A 15617-nucleotide genomic window follows, 5' to 3' on the forward strand; every position below is an offset into this window, starting at 1 on the left:
CACCCGGCGAGGAGGGGGCGGGAGGGGGGCACCGCGGCCCAGCCAGGGGCCCCTGGCAGGTGCAGGAGAAGGGCCTGCCTTCCCGCTCACCCCCCGTGCCCCAAAACAAGGCCAGCAGCAGCGCAGCACTGCTCAGGGATGAGCCGTGGGGGAGGCACACTTTATTATTATTTTTTTTAAAGACTGGAGCAATATGCATTTAAGTGAGCTGTTCCACTGTTTAGTCTTTTACTATTATTTTCTTTCATGTTTCCTTCAGGCAAGACCACAGAGTTTTCAATAGAAGCAAGAAAGTTCAGAGTAAGAGTGTCTCCAGCTCTGGCCTGTTGTCAGATGCCCACCTGGGGGTCCCTGGTCTAACCAAAATGCTATCGCTGCCCTTGCGGTCATTTTGCAGAGATAACTTCTTAAAAAAAAAAAAAAAAAAAAAGTACCACAAGTTCCATACACGCTATTAAGAGAAAAATAAGATGTTTCCACTGATTGCAAAGACAAAACCAAGAGGTGACCAGCTGGACCATGGCAGAATGTAACAGTGTGGACTGGTAGCTGCAACAGCATAGGTACTGTATTGCTCAGGATAGAGATGAAAATTTTAGAAGGGAGAAGCATTCTCCTCACGGGCACAATCAGAACATTAATTATAATGGTGCAGTCCTCTCTAGCATTACTTTAAAAGTAAGATTTTCGGTAGAATTCACCAAGACAAATCTTGGAAACAGATTAAACAGTCCCACTTTAAAATAATGAAAAAACTTTCTCTCCAATCCCACCTGATTGTGATAAAACTTCAGATGGGAGGTTTTAATGATGAAAGGGCAACTGGCATGGGATGCTTGTGACTAGAAACAAACATTGTTTTAATATGATTTTTTTCCCCTCCTCTCCATTTTTACTACTGAAAGTTTGTCTGGCTTCATTGTGACACAAACGTAGCATTTCGCGTTGCACAGAAAAGGGAGTGACTCATTAGGCCAATTAAATCCAAACATGAACACAATTTCAAGTTCAATACTTTGTTTCCTCTGGCACCAGAAGCAGAGAACTAAGCATGTGAACAGTTACATCACATTGCCTAAAAGTGTTCCACTACAAGAGAAAAATATATCATGCATATTTCTGACTTACCAGCACATGCAAAAAGAAAAAAAAAAAAGAAAAATCACACCACTCTCACAAGGTACATATGCTTACCTAAATCTAGGAGAAAGAAAAATGAGTAAAAGGTTATTTATCAGAGAATGATGCCCCATGAAAATACATTAAAACAAAGCACAGTTTACTTTCAAAAGCCAATACAGGTCGTAAGCATCTCTTTTATTTGTTGTAATATAAAGAAGCATACATCATTCAGTTCCTTTCAGTACAACTCAAATTGTACACTAACAAAAAAAAAAATCAATTCAGACATCCATGAACATGTCACAACAGGATTCATTACATTTTGCTCTGCTGGTATTGCACTTGGAATGGTTTTGAAGTAAGGCACAGTAAAAACAAAGTAACTTAGTGCTTCTACAGCAGATGTCTTTTTTTTTTTAAACACATGCTACATGACGTAAAAGTACTTCTTCTAGCTTATGTATATGCACACACAAGGAAAAAGAAAAAAGCATGCACTAGAGGATTCAGATTTCAACATATCTTGTTTCGTAATATACAAATAAAGTCGTTTAAAGATGTAAACAAATTGCATGCACATAAACTAGAGCAAAATCTTTAATACAGTATCTGAAAGCTATTACGCTTAAATAAAAAAATATAACTTATTAGTACTCAGGTTTATGTGCCATTTTTGTCCTGTAGAGATTAAAAGTTTGGGGCTGGGGGCAGGGAGTTATCAGTGGGCAGGGAGGATTCTCCTGGTTTTGCCGTTGTTTTTATTTTTTTGCTTTAGACATTGGCAGCAGTACATTGGTAAGAAAGACAAATATGGCTTTTGCAAAACAATGCGCAATGAAAACATGAGAAAGCACAACTGCATTTGTGGTCCAGCATCCTGGTATTTTCCAGTCAAGAACAAAACAAAAAACAAAAATCAATATGATCTATGCTTTGAACTGGGAAAGCTATGCATTCCAAAAGACCTTTTTAAAGACATTTAAACTCTACAAAAAACCAGACACTTTGTCAAGTGTAAACTCTTAAAAACTAAACACAAAAGAATCTGAATGACTCAAGCTTCGCTTTCCACTTCAAATGCTACTGAACAGGTTTCTCCCATGGCTGCGATAGCTGAAGTGCTATTAGATTGTCTTCAGAATTAACTAGATGCCAGGAGTGGGTTTGCTTATTTTTAAACAAGTACATTAGAAATTAAGTAAGTTAACTGTGTAATTTTTGGTTTCACTTTATCTTTGGCATAGGATACGCCATTTTTCAAATTAAATACAGGACACGTACCACTCTACATTCCAACATATTATGCTGAAAAGGCATACTTGCTGCTGCCTGGGTGGCAAGGGAAGACTTATTTTGCAAAAGGCACGGTGTTTAGTGCGACATTCCTTCCCCATCCCCCAAAGAGTGTTTAGTTAGACCAAGTACAGTTCTACATAGCGGCTTCCCAGGAGCTGTCCGTTTTTCTCAGCCACTGCTTTCTTAGCTAGATCCAGGCTTGGAAAAGTCACCAATGCCTCTCCACTGGGCTGGCCACTAAAGTTGTAAAGCACGAGGATCGAATCTGCATGGAGCTGCAATGGTACAAGAAGACAAAAGAAAAAAAAAAACTATTAAGACTAGAGACCACACCTGGAAATGCAGTTTCCAATGCTGTGCATCTGGTTCACTCCACTTGGGTGTCTGTGGCGAAAAGATCCAGGATGAGAGAATAGGAAGGAGAAGGGACCAAAGATTAAAAGCTTGGCTTGGAGAACAGCAGCAGCTCTTATTCTGCTGCTGTGCTGAACAGAATGATGTAGACATAATTCCATGCAAAGATTTTGCTAGAGAAGTAATTCAGATTAAAGGTTGACAAGAAAATACAGACTTAGATGTTAATAAAGGGTAAATGGAGCAAGAAAGTCCAGGCATTCAGTGAATAATTCTTGTACTATGTGGACTACTGGCCAAGCGACAAAGGCTATAAGGCATGTGAATACTCACACGCAAAGTTTAAAAAAAAAAAAAAAAAAAAGAGCTGTATAAAAGTGTTCTGTGTTAGGAGGATAAGCTGAACTTAACACAGGTATACGGTGCAAGAAAGATTGTTCAGTAAAACAAAGTAAAGTTTGGTGCAGTCCAACTGAATTAAAGAAACCTTTATTGTAATTTTAACTAGGCTAAGAAAAAAGCAGGATAGCAAATGAGATTATTTAGTCATTGGAGTTGATTTACTTTGGAGTGCATTGGCCCTTGTGAATTCTTAAAAGGCAGTTTCAAAATGCTGAGTTTAAAGCAGACATCTCTGTCTGCCCTACGGTACCCCAGCCATTTCTCACAACATGCTGGAAGTCCTGCTAAGTTTGGAAGCCCTATTAGTTGGATAGAAATGGATCTCAGTGAAGTTTCAAAACCAAAGGTTGAAGGATCAAAAGCTCAGCAAACAAGGTTAGTTTGTTGGAGAAATCAGTGCTAGACAAAACATATGGTCTATGCTGGAAAACCAACCAGTTTTATGAGTATTAACCCAATTCAAGTTAAGTTCATGTGACATGTCCTCATGATTTTATAAAAGGTTAAAATATTTAAGAGTTGAACTCTGTAGAATTCATGCATGCCTGGTATACTGCAAGAAATATCAGACTTCTCAGTTATTATCAGCAACAGTTTCTGATCAGCTTTACATTCAAACATGTGAAAATAAAGCAAGTACATGCCAGAGCTTCACTCACCCACTTAGCAGGCAGTAAAAGTATTCTTAAGACATAAGCAACGGTACATTTCAGAAACTAAAAGCATGTATACGACAGTTAGTACAGACTTCATATCACTTCTCACAGAACTAAAGTTAGTCAAGAAATAGCATGCAGAAATTCAAAAGACAAAAAACCATCATGTCTGAAGCCCAGTTCAGGTTTGGAAGTCTTGGTTTATTTCAGAATAACACTGTGCTCAAAGAGAAAGTTGTACACAGTTTGGATTGAGCTGCAAATCTGAGCTAAACGATGGTCTGCTCTAAACCAGCTCTTTGCTGTTAATCCATATGGGATCAAGTCATTTAGCACATCGGTCCTGCATGTAAGTTTAATATTGCAGTTCAGAGTCACCTGAAAACACACATGGAGCACAGTTAGTCCTCAGAGCACAGAGGAGAGCTTTAAGAAGTAGTTTAATTAGCAGCCTTGGTGTAATACCAGGGTAAGGATCTAGAAATTCACGTTATAAGAGTTGCATAGAAAGTTAGCAGAGAAGTCTACACATTCTGCAAGCAACATAATTAAAAGAGTTAAATAAAACCCTTCAGTTTAATTTTAAGACACACTAGTTTTAGGTTCTTATTTATACAGGTTTATAGATAGAAATATATTTTCTTTACAAACTTTTTTTAAATATAGATTCAAATCCGTACAAATATTTTTTTCTGGATGTTTTGTTCTAAAAGGAGTGGTATCTGTATGATACTACTTTGGACTGTTTAGAATTCAGGATGAGCTACTCTACAAATTATTTTCTAGTCAAAGACTGTTTCCATCTCACACATAGAACCCTATTGCTGATCCAGTTTTCCAGTTAATCTGGGTAAAACGAGAGAGCCAAACAGGTTGTCCAAGGTCACATAAATATGGAAATGCTCAGAGTAATAATGGGTGTTCTTCTGTACATCACCAGACCATGCAGCCTCTAATCTATCTTCTCCTCAGCAGATCTAACAGTATCATGAGAAACCAACTAATCTGAAAACAACTGAGTTGATGGCGATTATGTGAAGGTAGCTTTATCTGTGAAGGTACCTTTATCTGTGAAGGTACTTCTATCAAGGCACAGTATTTGATTGCCATTTTTTGTATTGAAAGTTTTGTGTGTTTTTTTTAAGGAGAAAAAAAACCCATAGTAACTAATCAATCAGTAGCATTTTGAATGGAATGCAATAGTATTGGGAAGTCACAAACTCCACATAGGTCACAACAAAATTTCTTTAAGAATTATGTGGTAGTGCCCAAAATGCAGGGAAGTTTACCATTAGCAAATTTAGTTAGTTGCATTAGAAAGCTACTATACCAAAGAAACCTCTTCTAAAAAAAAAAGTAATAGTTCACATTGCATTAGGGAGATCAAGAAACAGAGAAATTAATCTCTATACAGCTATGTGATACAGACAAGAGAAAGCGAGAGGTTTGGGGTTTTTTGCACATACATTTGTGTGTGCTTTGTAGCCATATCAAGAAAAAAAATCATCTTCTACTGCTATGCTAAAAATAAAATATTGGACTGAAAGCTTCACATGAGAAACAAACACTAATAAACCCTTCTGGAAGTTTAACACACCATCTGAGCAGAACCAGGCAACCACACGACCTCCACCGCTGCTATCCCATGAATTACAGATCACAATCGGCCTATTTCTTTGGTTAGTTGATTTTTTAATAGGACAAAAGCAGAAAGGTTAAAGCAAGGATGCCAACGCAAGCTAAGAAGAAGAAAAAGCCATAAGCGAAATACTGTATCACCAAGCCCTTCCTTCCCTTCCCATTCACCACTGGAGACCCAGTTTCTGCCAGTCGCATCTTACCTTCTTCAGAAGTTACAAAGAGTTACAAACAGACCCACTCTTTCGGTGCTTGTAACACACTCCTTGCTTGATCGCTCAGCTGAATAAGGCCATTGTAGTCATCAGGTGCATACTACAGTACAAGTGTGATATATGATAATCAGCAACAGAGGAACAGATCTGGTACAGCAAGCCACACAGACGATCATTTGCAACCATAATTAAGAGCAGCTATAATAACTGGCAGGAGACAGTGAATTTGACAGACGCTATTTTTATGCAAGATAAAAAAAACCCCATCAACTGAATTACCGGTTGTAGAAATAGATTTAAAGTAAACACATGTGGGGAATATTCTAAACTGTGTATTTGAACTGTTCCTTATCAAGGAACGAAAATAGTTTAGACAATGAAATGCTCCTTTTTTTCCTTCTACTCATGAGACGGCAGCATCAGGTAACAAAACTCGTAAGTTTGCATAATCATGCTTCCAGTAATGACTCTCACTGGAACAGATGAGCATCTTCCAGCATGCATACTGAAGTAGGGGATTAGAAGAAGCGTATGGATCTCATTCAGATCTTTTATGGAGTCATGGAAATAAACTGCAGCTTCTCTAGGGTTGAGTGATAAACACTTTAGCTGCATATAATAGACTTACATGGACTACACCAGTGTAGTTAAAGAAAAACAATGTCTCAGCATGAATGCACTTAGAAGATAAAATAGCATTTATAATAGCATAGTATATTTCCATATAGGAAAAAGAAATAAACTATACAGTGTAACTGCGTCATGATAGGTCTGTAGTAGAAGAATATTAAAATAGCAACTGTACAGTACAGTCACACCAATAAATTAAAACAAAAAACCCCACATGTGGATCAGATCTAAGAAATATTTGAGATCCTGAATCTGAAGAGTAATCATGCATACTATTGGAGGGCCTGGTACAAATATGAAATCTATAGTCAGTAAATAGGGAATATGAAACATCGTTTTGTATTTATCTCAGTCTTTCCAAAATTACATATCCTGGAAAGGGACTGAGCATACTTGCACATGCTACAAAGACTACTGGAGTGGCTCCTGTAATCCAGAAGACAAAATGTTTAGCATAACCCAAGTTATAGAATATCCTTTCAGTGGCAAGAAGCGTTTCCTGTCTCCCCCCAAATGGTTGTTTTGCGCTAACATTTTAGAGGATTGCCAAATGCACACAATATAGACATACTATGCTGCCTTCCTTTGATATTCCTATAACACAAAAAGTCTCCTGCCAGCTTAGGGAGAAAAAGGTATTATATTTGGGCATAAAGGACACATTATATCCATCCAAAGTGAAGTTGAAAAGAAAAAAAAAAACATTCATCACACTATACACCTTCCACAGAGAACAATAACCAAGAGCCCAGAGAACGTAAAAGAAAAGAACCTCCCAGAATTTTTACTACTGAATTCTAGCCACCTTCACATCTAGACCCATGCCATTAAGTAAAAGACAAATATAAGAAGTATTTTCTAGATAGTCCCTGCCAGGGCAACCAGACCGTGCAAATATTAGATTTATCAGTTCCCAGACCTGCCCTTGAAACAAATCTACAAAATGTAAGTTTACTCTTTGGAAGGAATGTCTCAAGATAGTACATACTTTAGATTATCAGTAGATGTACAGTAGGTAAAGGTCTATAGTCTCTTGTGAGGGACAGTGTTTAAAAGGTTACACTTGAAATGCATAAACAATAAGAAAAACATGAAAGTGGGAAAACTACCCTGCACAGAAATGTCAAAGTTGCCAGAGCTTAGGCCTAGGCCTAAAGAAAGAAAGAAAGGAAGAAAGAAAAAACAAACAAACAAAAACAACAAAAAAACCCCAAACAAAAAACCTAGCAATAGAAGCAACTTCTAATCACAAGAAACATAGGTAAGAGACTGCAGTTAATTAAAACAGAAGTCGTGGAACAATAAATTCTTCAAACTTACAGATTTCAAAAAGTAGTACTGCAAGCCAAGCTGGGAAAGAAAGTGGGGGAATTCTTATTCCCTGTGAATGAAACGGAAACTATCCTAACTTGCCTGAGGAAGTATATGATCACGAACACTTCTAATTCTGTCTGCATTTCAGAAACCCATAAGAACAAAACAAAAACATCCAATCACACAGGATAAACAGTGTAAAGCCAAGGGTGAACCTGTAAACTCATTGCTCAAAATGGAAATACAGTTTTGCCAGCTTCACCTGCAATGCAGTAGGCCAAATTCTGCTTCCATTTAGATTTGAAAAATACCACCTAGTGATTTAAACCCCCAGTATAACCAGTTGCAAGTTCACTGAGCTAGATTCTAGCAGTTTGTTTCCTGTATAAACGCTATTGAGACCTGAGGCGGTATGACAATACAGAGACAATATGAAACTTCACATTGTATTTTCAAATCCTACCCTTAACACACAAGTAACTGGTAAGAAGTTACCAAATACTGCAATAGTTCCCCTTAAATGTAAGTGAAATAAAATTAAAAGCAGACCTCACTGTTAGTGCCTCCACTACCCTCCTCTTATCCCACTATCATCTCATTCCCACCTTCCTCTCTTCTCTGAGCTGAAACACAGCCTCTTTCCTCAGAGCTGCTGCCTTCCCACCTCCTCCCTTTGAGCTCACAGCTCTTGGGGGGTTGGACTCCCCTTCCAACCTAAAAGATTCTATGATTCGTTCTCACCCAGGGGTTTCCACTTACTCTCAGTATGTCAACAGTAGCATTAAAATATAGTGGTCTACTGGAAGGACACAGTAACAAATCTTGCTTTTTAAGCCATTACTTAATCTAGGAAATACAATCTCTATCAAACTTGTCCTTCATCTCATCCTATTAAATTGGATACGCTCATAGATGATGAACAGGGGAGACCTACTACCTAGAATGACTGAAGGAGAATGCAGAAATAAATTCAGACAATAATGCAATTTCTCTTTTCCCCTTGAAGTAGGCATCAAGAAGTCTAGCTTAGTCTAGTAAGGAAGATCGCACAGAATACCATTGTTAAATAAAGAACTCCATTACAAAAGTCAGCCTCAGAGTTAAGGACATCAAGATATGGTTCTCAGAGTATGTGCTGGTGCTATACTGACTTCTTCCAGTGATCAGAGATGGGAGCAAGGATCAAGAAAGATGGAAACCAAATATGGAAACTAGGTATGGGATAAGGTTTGCATTTAGAACCTAACCTAGGAGAAGGAAGCAAAACAGAACCTTTGCAAGTGGTTACTAAATAAGATTCTGGGGTCAACGATTAGCTCTATGGCAGGCTGCAAGACGGCAGGAGGAATATGCATATATACTGGGGAAAAAACCGCAGCTAACTGGAACAGAGATTACATTGAATAGTGAAGAATGGTGTTTCCTGTTCCCTACATTCTTCTTGTTGTTATCTCCCCTGTGACACTGGGGACTTTTATAGCTTAAGACATGTCTGTTAATAATGGCAAAATGATGTTTCTTGAAGGACATGTTGCTTCTTTACAGAGTCAGTGGTTTACCTTACAAGCGTAAGGTAAATACCTTTCTAGGTATGAACATTTGAAATGGCAGAGGTATTATAATGTGTTAATATACATGGGTTTAAATATTAAATAACATATTGCAATAGACTATATAATAAGTGACAGATGTATGTTAAATAACACTAACTCCTCTCTCCTAAAGGCAACAACGATTTCTGACCAACGATTACCTCCAGTATGGTAGCATCTCTCAGACAGACTATCTGCTATGCTTACTGCAGTGCAAAACTTTTTAAGATGATAGGAATCAGAGACAGAGTGGTTAATAAAGAGGTAGTAGACTACACTCTTGTCCTCGCACATGTGTTGCTTGTTTTTTTCTTCAACCTATTTTATTTCTTCCAGGAATACCTGCTACATTGAGAGGAATATGGGACTGTCCTTGTCACCTCCCAGACTGTGCACAGATTTTACCAGGTCACTAACTAGCAAGACATTGATTTCCATTTCATTTTTGCAGTTCCTACAGTGGACATTCAAAGATCAGTCTAAAACAGCACATGCAAAGTAATCTAGGGGGGGGGGAAAAAATCCATCGCTAAAAACAAAATTAAAATTGGAAAGTATATTTAGACATGGCCCAACTGGGAAAAAAACAAGAGGAAATGAAAGCTAAAAATAGTTCCCACCTGGAAAGGAAAACATCATAGGCAAAATGGCCTCTTCACTATTGCAGCTGCAATTCTAGCCTAAACTACTGATAAACTCTGTCACAGAACAGTTCCCAAAGGGAAGAAATCCATCTCTCAGACTTTGGAAAAAAGTCTAGATATAGTAAGTCTGGAACGTAGAATCTGATTTAATGACTAGGTAACTGTAACCTTTGGCACAAAAGTCAGCAGAAACACCCTAAAACTGGCTTTGGCACCAAAGCATATCAGTTGTACCTTAAGAGTGCCGATACAAGCACCGGCAACCACCTGAATGCTCTGTGGAACAGATACGACCTGAATGTTTTGTGGAACAGATAGTGAAATATGTAATGCCTGTTCCCAAAAACACAGCTTGAAGATGGTGCCACTTAAGTCTCCTGCTTCAAGCATGGGAGGCCACAGACAGAAAGAGTAACCATTGATTTACTAGACCCAGTCTCACAGGTGCTTTCTCTACACAGGCAACATTTCCAGGTGGAAGATAAATTTAGGAATAAAGCAAAACAAACAGCATACTCTATTCCGAGTGCATGGGGATGAGCATACAGTGATGTCTATATTGCCAGATGACTTCAAACACCAGTAAGTGGGAATTCTTCCTCTACCACATCATCTTTCCCTTCCTTTCCCTACTAGTCAGAAGGTGCTATGCCTAGAATTGGCACACAGACTATGAGAGGGTATCCCTCTCAGACTATGAAGCATCAGATTTCAAAAGGAACCCATAGGAAATAGAGAATACTTCTTTGTTCAAGCATGCATTTCAGAGAAAAAAAAAAACTAATCCCTAAAAAGTCAGTAACAATGAAGCCCGCTGTCCTGATACAAGAGAGAAATGCTGCTAATGCCCTTGGAATTTAGCCATCCATCCACTTCCCTTCACTTCCTTATTACTGTTTTAAGCGCAAGCCACCCTCCCCCCCCGCCCCCAACAATGAGCCTTGAATTCTGGGTCTCTGAAGACTTGGAGGATTAATATGCTGCAAAAGCTCTTTTTAGCTGCAGATAAAAGGCACCTAAGCCCAGTACAGGTTTAAAGAATAGTATTTATTTTAAGCTTCTCCTACATAAAAACACATACACAAAGAAGTCCCTACATTTCCATCCTAGCCTTTTTCAGCAAATTCAGGAAGCTTTAAATAAAGCTCAGAAGGTGACCGTAGCCCCTAAATCTTAGTCTTCTCCTAGTTTATTTTTTTGCTAGTCCTGAATGAAACATACACCTAAATAGCAAGTCTGCTTTCTAAGAACTGATCCACACGGTCTTTTTCAGGCAGACATGAGTTCGCTTTACATTCATGCCAACCTCCAGGAAACTGGGCAACAACTACTAAATGCATGCTGAATCTAAGCTAAGCTGACAGTTGTGAACTAGCTTTTGGTCAGCTAAGACCATGGGCACAGTTAAATTGGATCTACTTGTACTTAAACCTAACGGTTCTTGTCAGAATATCAACTCTGTCAATGTTAGCAATAACCTGCATTCTCATAAGAAGGGAAAAAAAAAGTTAGATCATTATTGGGAGACTAGAAATATTTCTTATTGATTCATTTAATGGCTAAAGAGTAAAATCCATAGAGGATTTAGCCAGTAAATAAAGAAAAATACTTTCTAGTGAAAATTTTTTCTGATATGCACAACTTCACATAAATTCATCACCCAACTACTACACCTGTTCCTTATTTACCTGATTTCTCTCACTGCTGCTACAACTGTACAGAGTGATGGCCTAAAGTAACACTGAAAAGTCTGTTGTATGTAATTACTATTTTTGCCCCACTTCTTCCTCAAAATTTTCCCCATAGGATCTGAAATATGATTTATTTTTCTTAATTCTAGAAGGGTCTCTTCCCTTATAATTTGAAAAATATGTGATTGTGAAATTTCCTGTAAACATCCATAGATCCCTTACTTCAACATAATACCCGAAGACCAGCATCTGCTGAGCAGCTGGTGTTTTAGCACCTGTCAGAGCAACTACTGTCATCCCATCGTCCTATCTGAATTGTATGGTGGTGTTTTTTGTTGCTGTGGTTTTGGTTGTTTTGGTCTTTGTTGTTGTTTTTTTTAAGTATCCTTTAGCTATGTATCCAGTATATGATTGCAGTCAAATCAATAGCCCTGTTGCACTACAGTACAACTAAGAAGCAGTTTAACATGAATTACTTACTGAATCAGAGAGTACTAATATTAGCTCTTTTGAAGATTACAGTACACCACAATATTATACAGAAAGGTGATAGGGAAAATTACTATCTCCAAGATTTACTATTAAAATTCTTCACAGGTTTTTCAAGATGGTTTAATGCAACATACATTAAACACATGCAAGCTGGAAGGAATTTTCAATAATAAAAACAAGAAAGCAGAACTACAAGAAGAAATCAAGCTGCTGAACTGCTAAACAAGAGGCTAGTACTGATAAAATTAATTGAAAATTAAAATGCTGATCTGCAGATTTTTACATTACTTGTTATTAGAAGCATGTACTGATGTTGAGACCAGCTTGTTGAAGCCCATGATAAGCAAAGTCTATCTCTTAAGAGGCAGGTCTGGTATGAAAGGTGCTTTCACTTAAGTAGCAACATGTGCATACATGCAATATACAGAACCCATGAAGACTGAAGGAAGCAAACAGAAGAGAATAAAGCAAGAACTAAAACTTAAAACCTGTTCCTTTCAGACAAGGACATACAAAGACAAAAATCACCCTTCAAATTCAGCATCTCCGATCTGGTTCCCAAAATACCAACATTGAAGACCATTGAATACCAACATCAATTAGTTATACAGAGATTAAAACCATGCCCAAACCACTGACGATTATTAGGGGCTCACTTTATAAACAAGCAGAAGCATCGTGCAATAAATCCTTGGGCAGCAGCAGAAAATGAAAAAATAATGTGAGGAGAGAGGAAAGGGGAAGAATAAAAGAAAAAAAGATTAGTTATTGCTCCAGAGACACAATATTGTCCCAATACAGTAAGTCACCACCTCTTTTTTCCCCCTCTAAGGAATGAGCGAGTATAAAACTAGCATTACCACATGCGGGATTCCAAGAACAATTCAAAATAATTCCTTGGCTCCTTTATAAGATATTGAACCCGATCTCATTTGGACAACATCTTCTAAAGAAATCAAAGAAGTGACCCATTTAATAACAGTAACCGATGATGACAGGAGGTTGCAGCAGAATATAGTTTCCACCTTGTGGCAAAACTTCTATTAATTTGAAACATTTAATTGTGCAATACAAACACTATGAACTGCTCTCCAAGTGCAGAAACAAGGAAAAGGGCAAATTCAGCACCAGACCCAAAGTCAGACTCACTAAACTGAAGATTTAGTGGAAGACCGAGCTGCTAGACATTGTCACTGACCTGTTCTATGCACAGACAGGTTCAGGTCACATTTTTCAATGGTGCACTTACACTTCTACCTGAATTTTAATTCAGAAAATAGGCTTCCCCACTTAGGGCTTTAATACACCTACCATCCATCTGCCAAAAACCCCAGTCAGTTGAAAAAACCAAAAGGTAACATATCAATGGCTAAGCAACAGATGAATGATTACTACTGTTTGTCTGGAAATCATGAAAGCCACAAGTAATTGAATTTGGTTTGAACTCTGGAAATACCTGTTGAAGAAAAAGCCCTAAAATACAATGACATTTAGTTTCTTTTTAATGTTCGTCAAAATTCATCACACTTTTTATAAGCTAACCTTCAAATTTTTCCACTGAAAAACCAAGTATGCAAAACCACTTTCAAACATAAATGTAACATTTGAAAAGAAGCCACAACAGGTAGAGCACCGTATCTTCCAAATGCTCAAAACCTGGAACATATACATTTAAGCATCTGTTCTCAGTCTACATTCATTTACATAGCAGACATCTGGCTCTACAAATTAAAGCCCATTGTCCTTTAAGAATCTTAAAGGAACACAATAAAAAAAAAATACCATGCCTGAATGTTTTGTATTAACTGCTGCTATGCATTAAAAAGAATCCATCTGCATCTTACCCTTTGTAAGCAATATCACTGTTAGCCAACTTACAGAATTTTGAAGGACAAACATGCAAAAATCGTCTTCTTTTCACACATATCACTCAAACAGTGGTTTGAGACCCACAAGAGGATTTTAAGTCAGTGCTTCTGAGTAGCACCAAAAGGGCAGATTTGGTATTTGTGTAAGTCCTGTTACCCACAGAAGTTAAATACTCACCAGAATATACTGTATTCAATTACCTTTCCTTTTAGCAAACATGTGATGACAACACATGGATATAGATACAACATCCTCTGAGATGAAAGGCAGAAGACATGGAAAGACCCATTCCATGAATTCAAATAAGTGCTGCTGGAAAAACACGTTTGTACGTGGTGCTTTTTTTTTTTTAATGTTCCTCAAGAAGATAAGTTTCTATGTGTTTGCTCACTGACAGAGCATTAAATCAGTACATACTGACTGAAGTTACCTATAGCACATAGAATATTTGCTATCAGCACAAGATGGTTTGGAGAATACAGTTTTCCTTTAGGTTGCAATGTAATGCAGTTTTAATGGAAAATGTTCCTGCCTGTCACCAAAATAATTAGTCCTTGAAACAGTGTCTGACAGAGGCGTCTGTCTCTCTCCTTTTGCAAGCAAGTCACCACACCTAGGTCACAGCCTTTTGTACTAGAAATTTGCTCTCAGCAGACTTGAACACTTAAGTCTTGAAGGTCAAACACTGACCCTACCTAGGGCTCCCACTGAAAAGTGGCCAGGACTGAATGCTTTTGGCAGCCCTCACCTTCCTCTGGCAGCCCCACTCACATTTGGGCTCTGTGCTTTCTTCCTCTCCAAACTCAAACCCTAACCCTAGACACTAAATCACTGCTGTCAAATTAGGATATGTTTATTATATAGAAAATAAGGCAAATTGCATATTACACTTTGGTCTGCCGGTTAAATATACAACATTGAGCTTGCACACTTGTTCAGCCATTTCCAAAAGCACTCACTTGCTCCGTTTGATCCCCACTGATCATTACTTGGAGGTCCAAATACAGTATCAAGGAGAGGGACTGCATACTGACCTGGTACCCCTGGAAGAAACTGAGTATCTCCTTCATTCCTGTGTTATATGGCAAGCCCTGCATACGGACTAATGCTCCAGGCTGGGGCAGAATCGGAGTGTGGGTGGCAGTGGCAGCAGCGGCTACAGCTCCTGGAGGAGCTGCAATATACCCCACCGTGGTAGGGGATACTGGAGGACTGAAAGAGAAAGACGGGCAAAATTGTTATGAAAACCAATAACTGGTTTTAGTACCCGGAACAGGCAAAGATGAAACTGAAAATTTAAATTTGAGAATAAGCTCAAAAACCACAGAAAAACGAGTAGCCCTGATCTGGACTGCTTTGTGGACTTTCTTAATTTCTCTTCAGCATCTGATAATTTATTTTTAGAGACGGGAGGAAAGGAAAATAGCTAACATTTGTAGTTGAAGACAAAGAATGGCATTTGTTATTTCGCAGGGGAGAAGAAAAATAGTAGCTGCAGATGACTTGTTCTAAGATTGTTAATAAAACCATAAAGAAAAAAAGCAGGGAGGGAATCACAGTATGAAAAGCAGGCAAGGGCCCAAATCTGGTACTTCTGAGCCACAAAACAGTGAGTAAAGTGGCATCTCTGGTCAGGGCCCATCTAGCAATTCACCAGATACTCAGACTAGTAAGTGTCACAAGCCTAGGAATTATCAATGAA

At 38.2% G+C, this 15617-nt stretch overlaps 1 protein-coding gene across 1 annotated transcript in view; it reads right to left on the bottom strand.

The window, feature by feature from the left end:
- Positions 1-1302: 1302 nt before the first annotated feature.
- ESRP2 (epithelial splicing regulatory protein 2) overlaps positions 1303-15617 on the bottom strand; it is a 64751-nt gene continuing 50436 nt past the window's right edge. Inside the window, exons 15-17 of the mRNA XM_009320853.1 lie at positions 14950-15127; positions 5672-5783; positions 1303-2693 (exon numbers count right to left, since the gene is read on the bottom strand). Of these exons, the coding sequence (XP_009319128.1) occupies positions 5694-5783; positions 14950-15127 (268 nt within the window). The 3' untranslated portion in view covers positions 1303-2693; positions 5672-5693. The remainder of the gene's footprint in view (positions 2694-5671; positions 5784-14949; positions 15128-15617) is intronic.

This window comes from Pygoscelis adeliae, unplaced genomic scaffold (assembly GCF_000699105.1).
Source record: "Pygoscelis adeliae isolate BGI_AS28 unplaced genomic scaffold, ASM69910v1 Scaffold63, whole genome shotgun sequence".
In the NCBI taxonomy this organism is placed as follows: Eukaryota; Metazoa; Chordata; class Aves; order Sphenisciformes; family Spheniscidae; genus Pygoscelis; species Pygoscelis adeliae.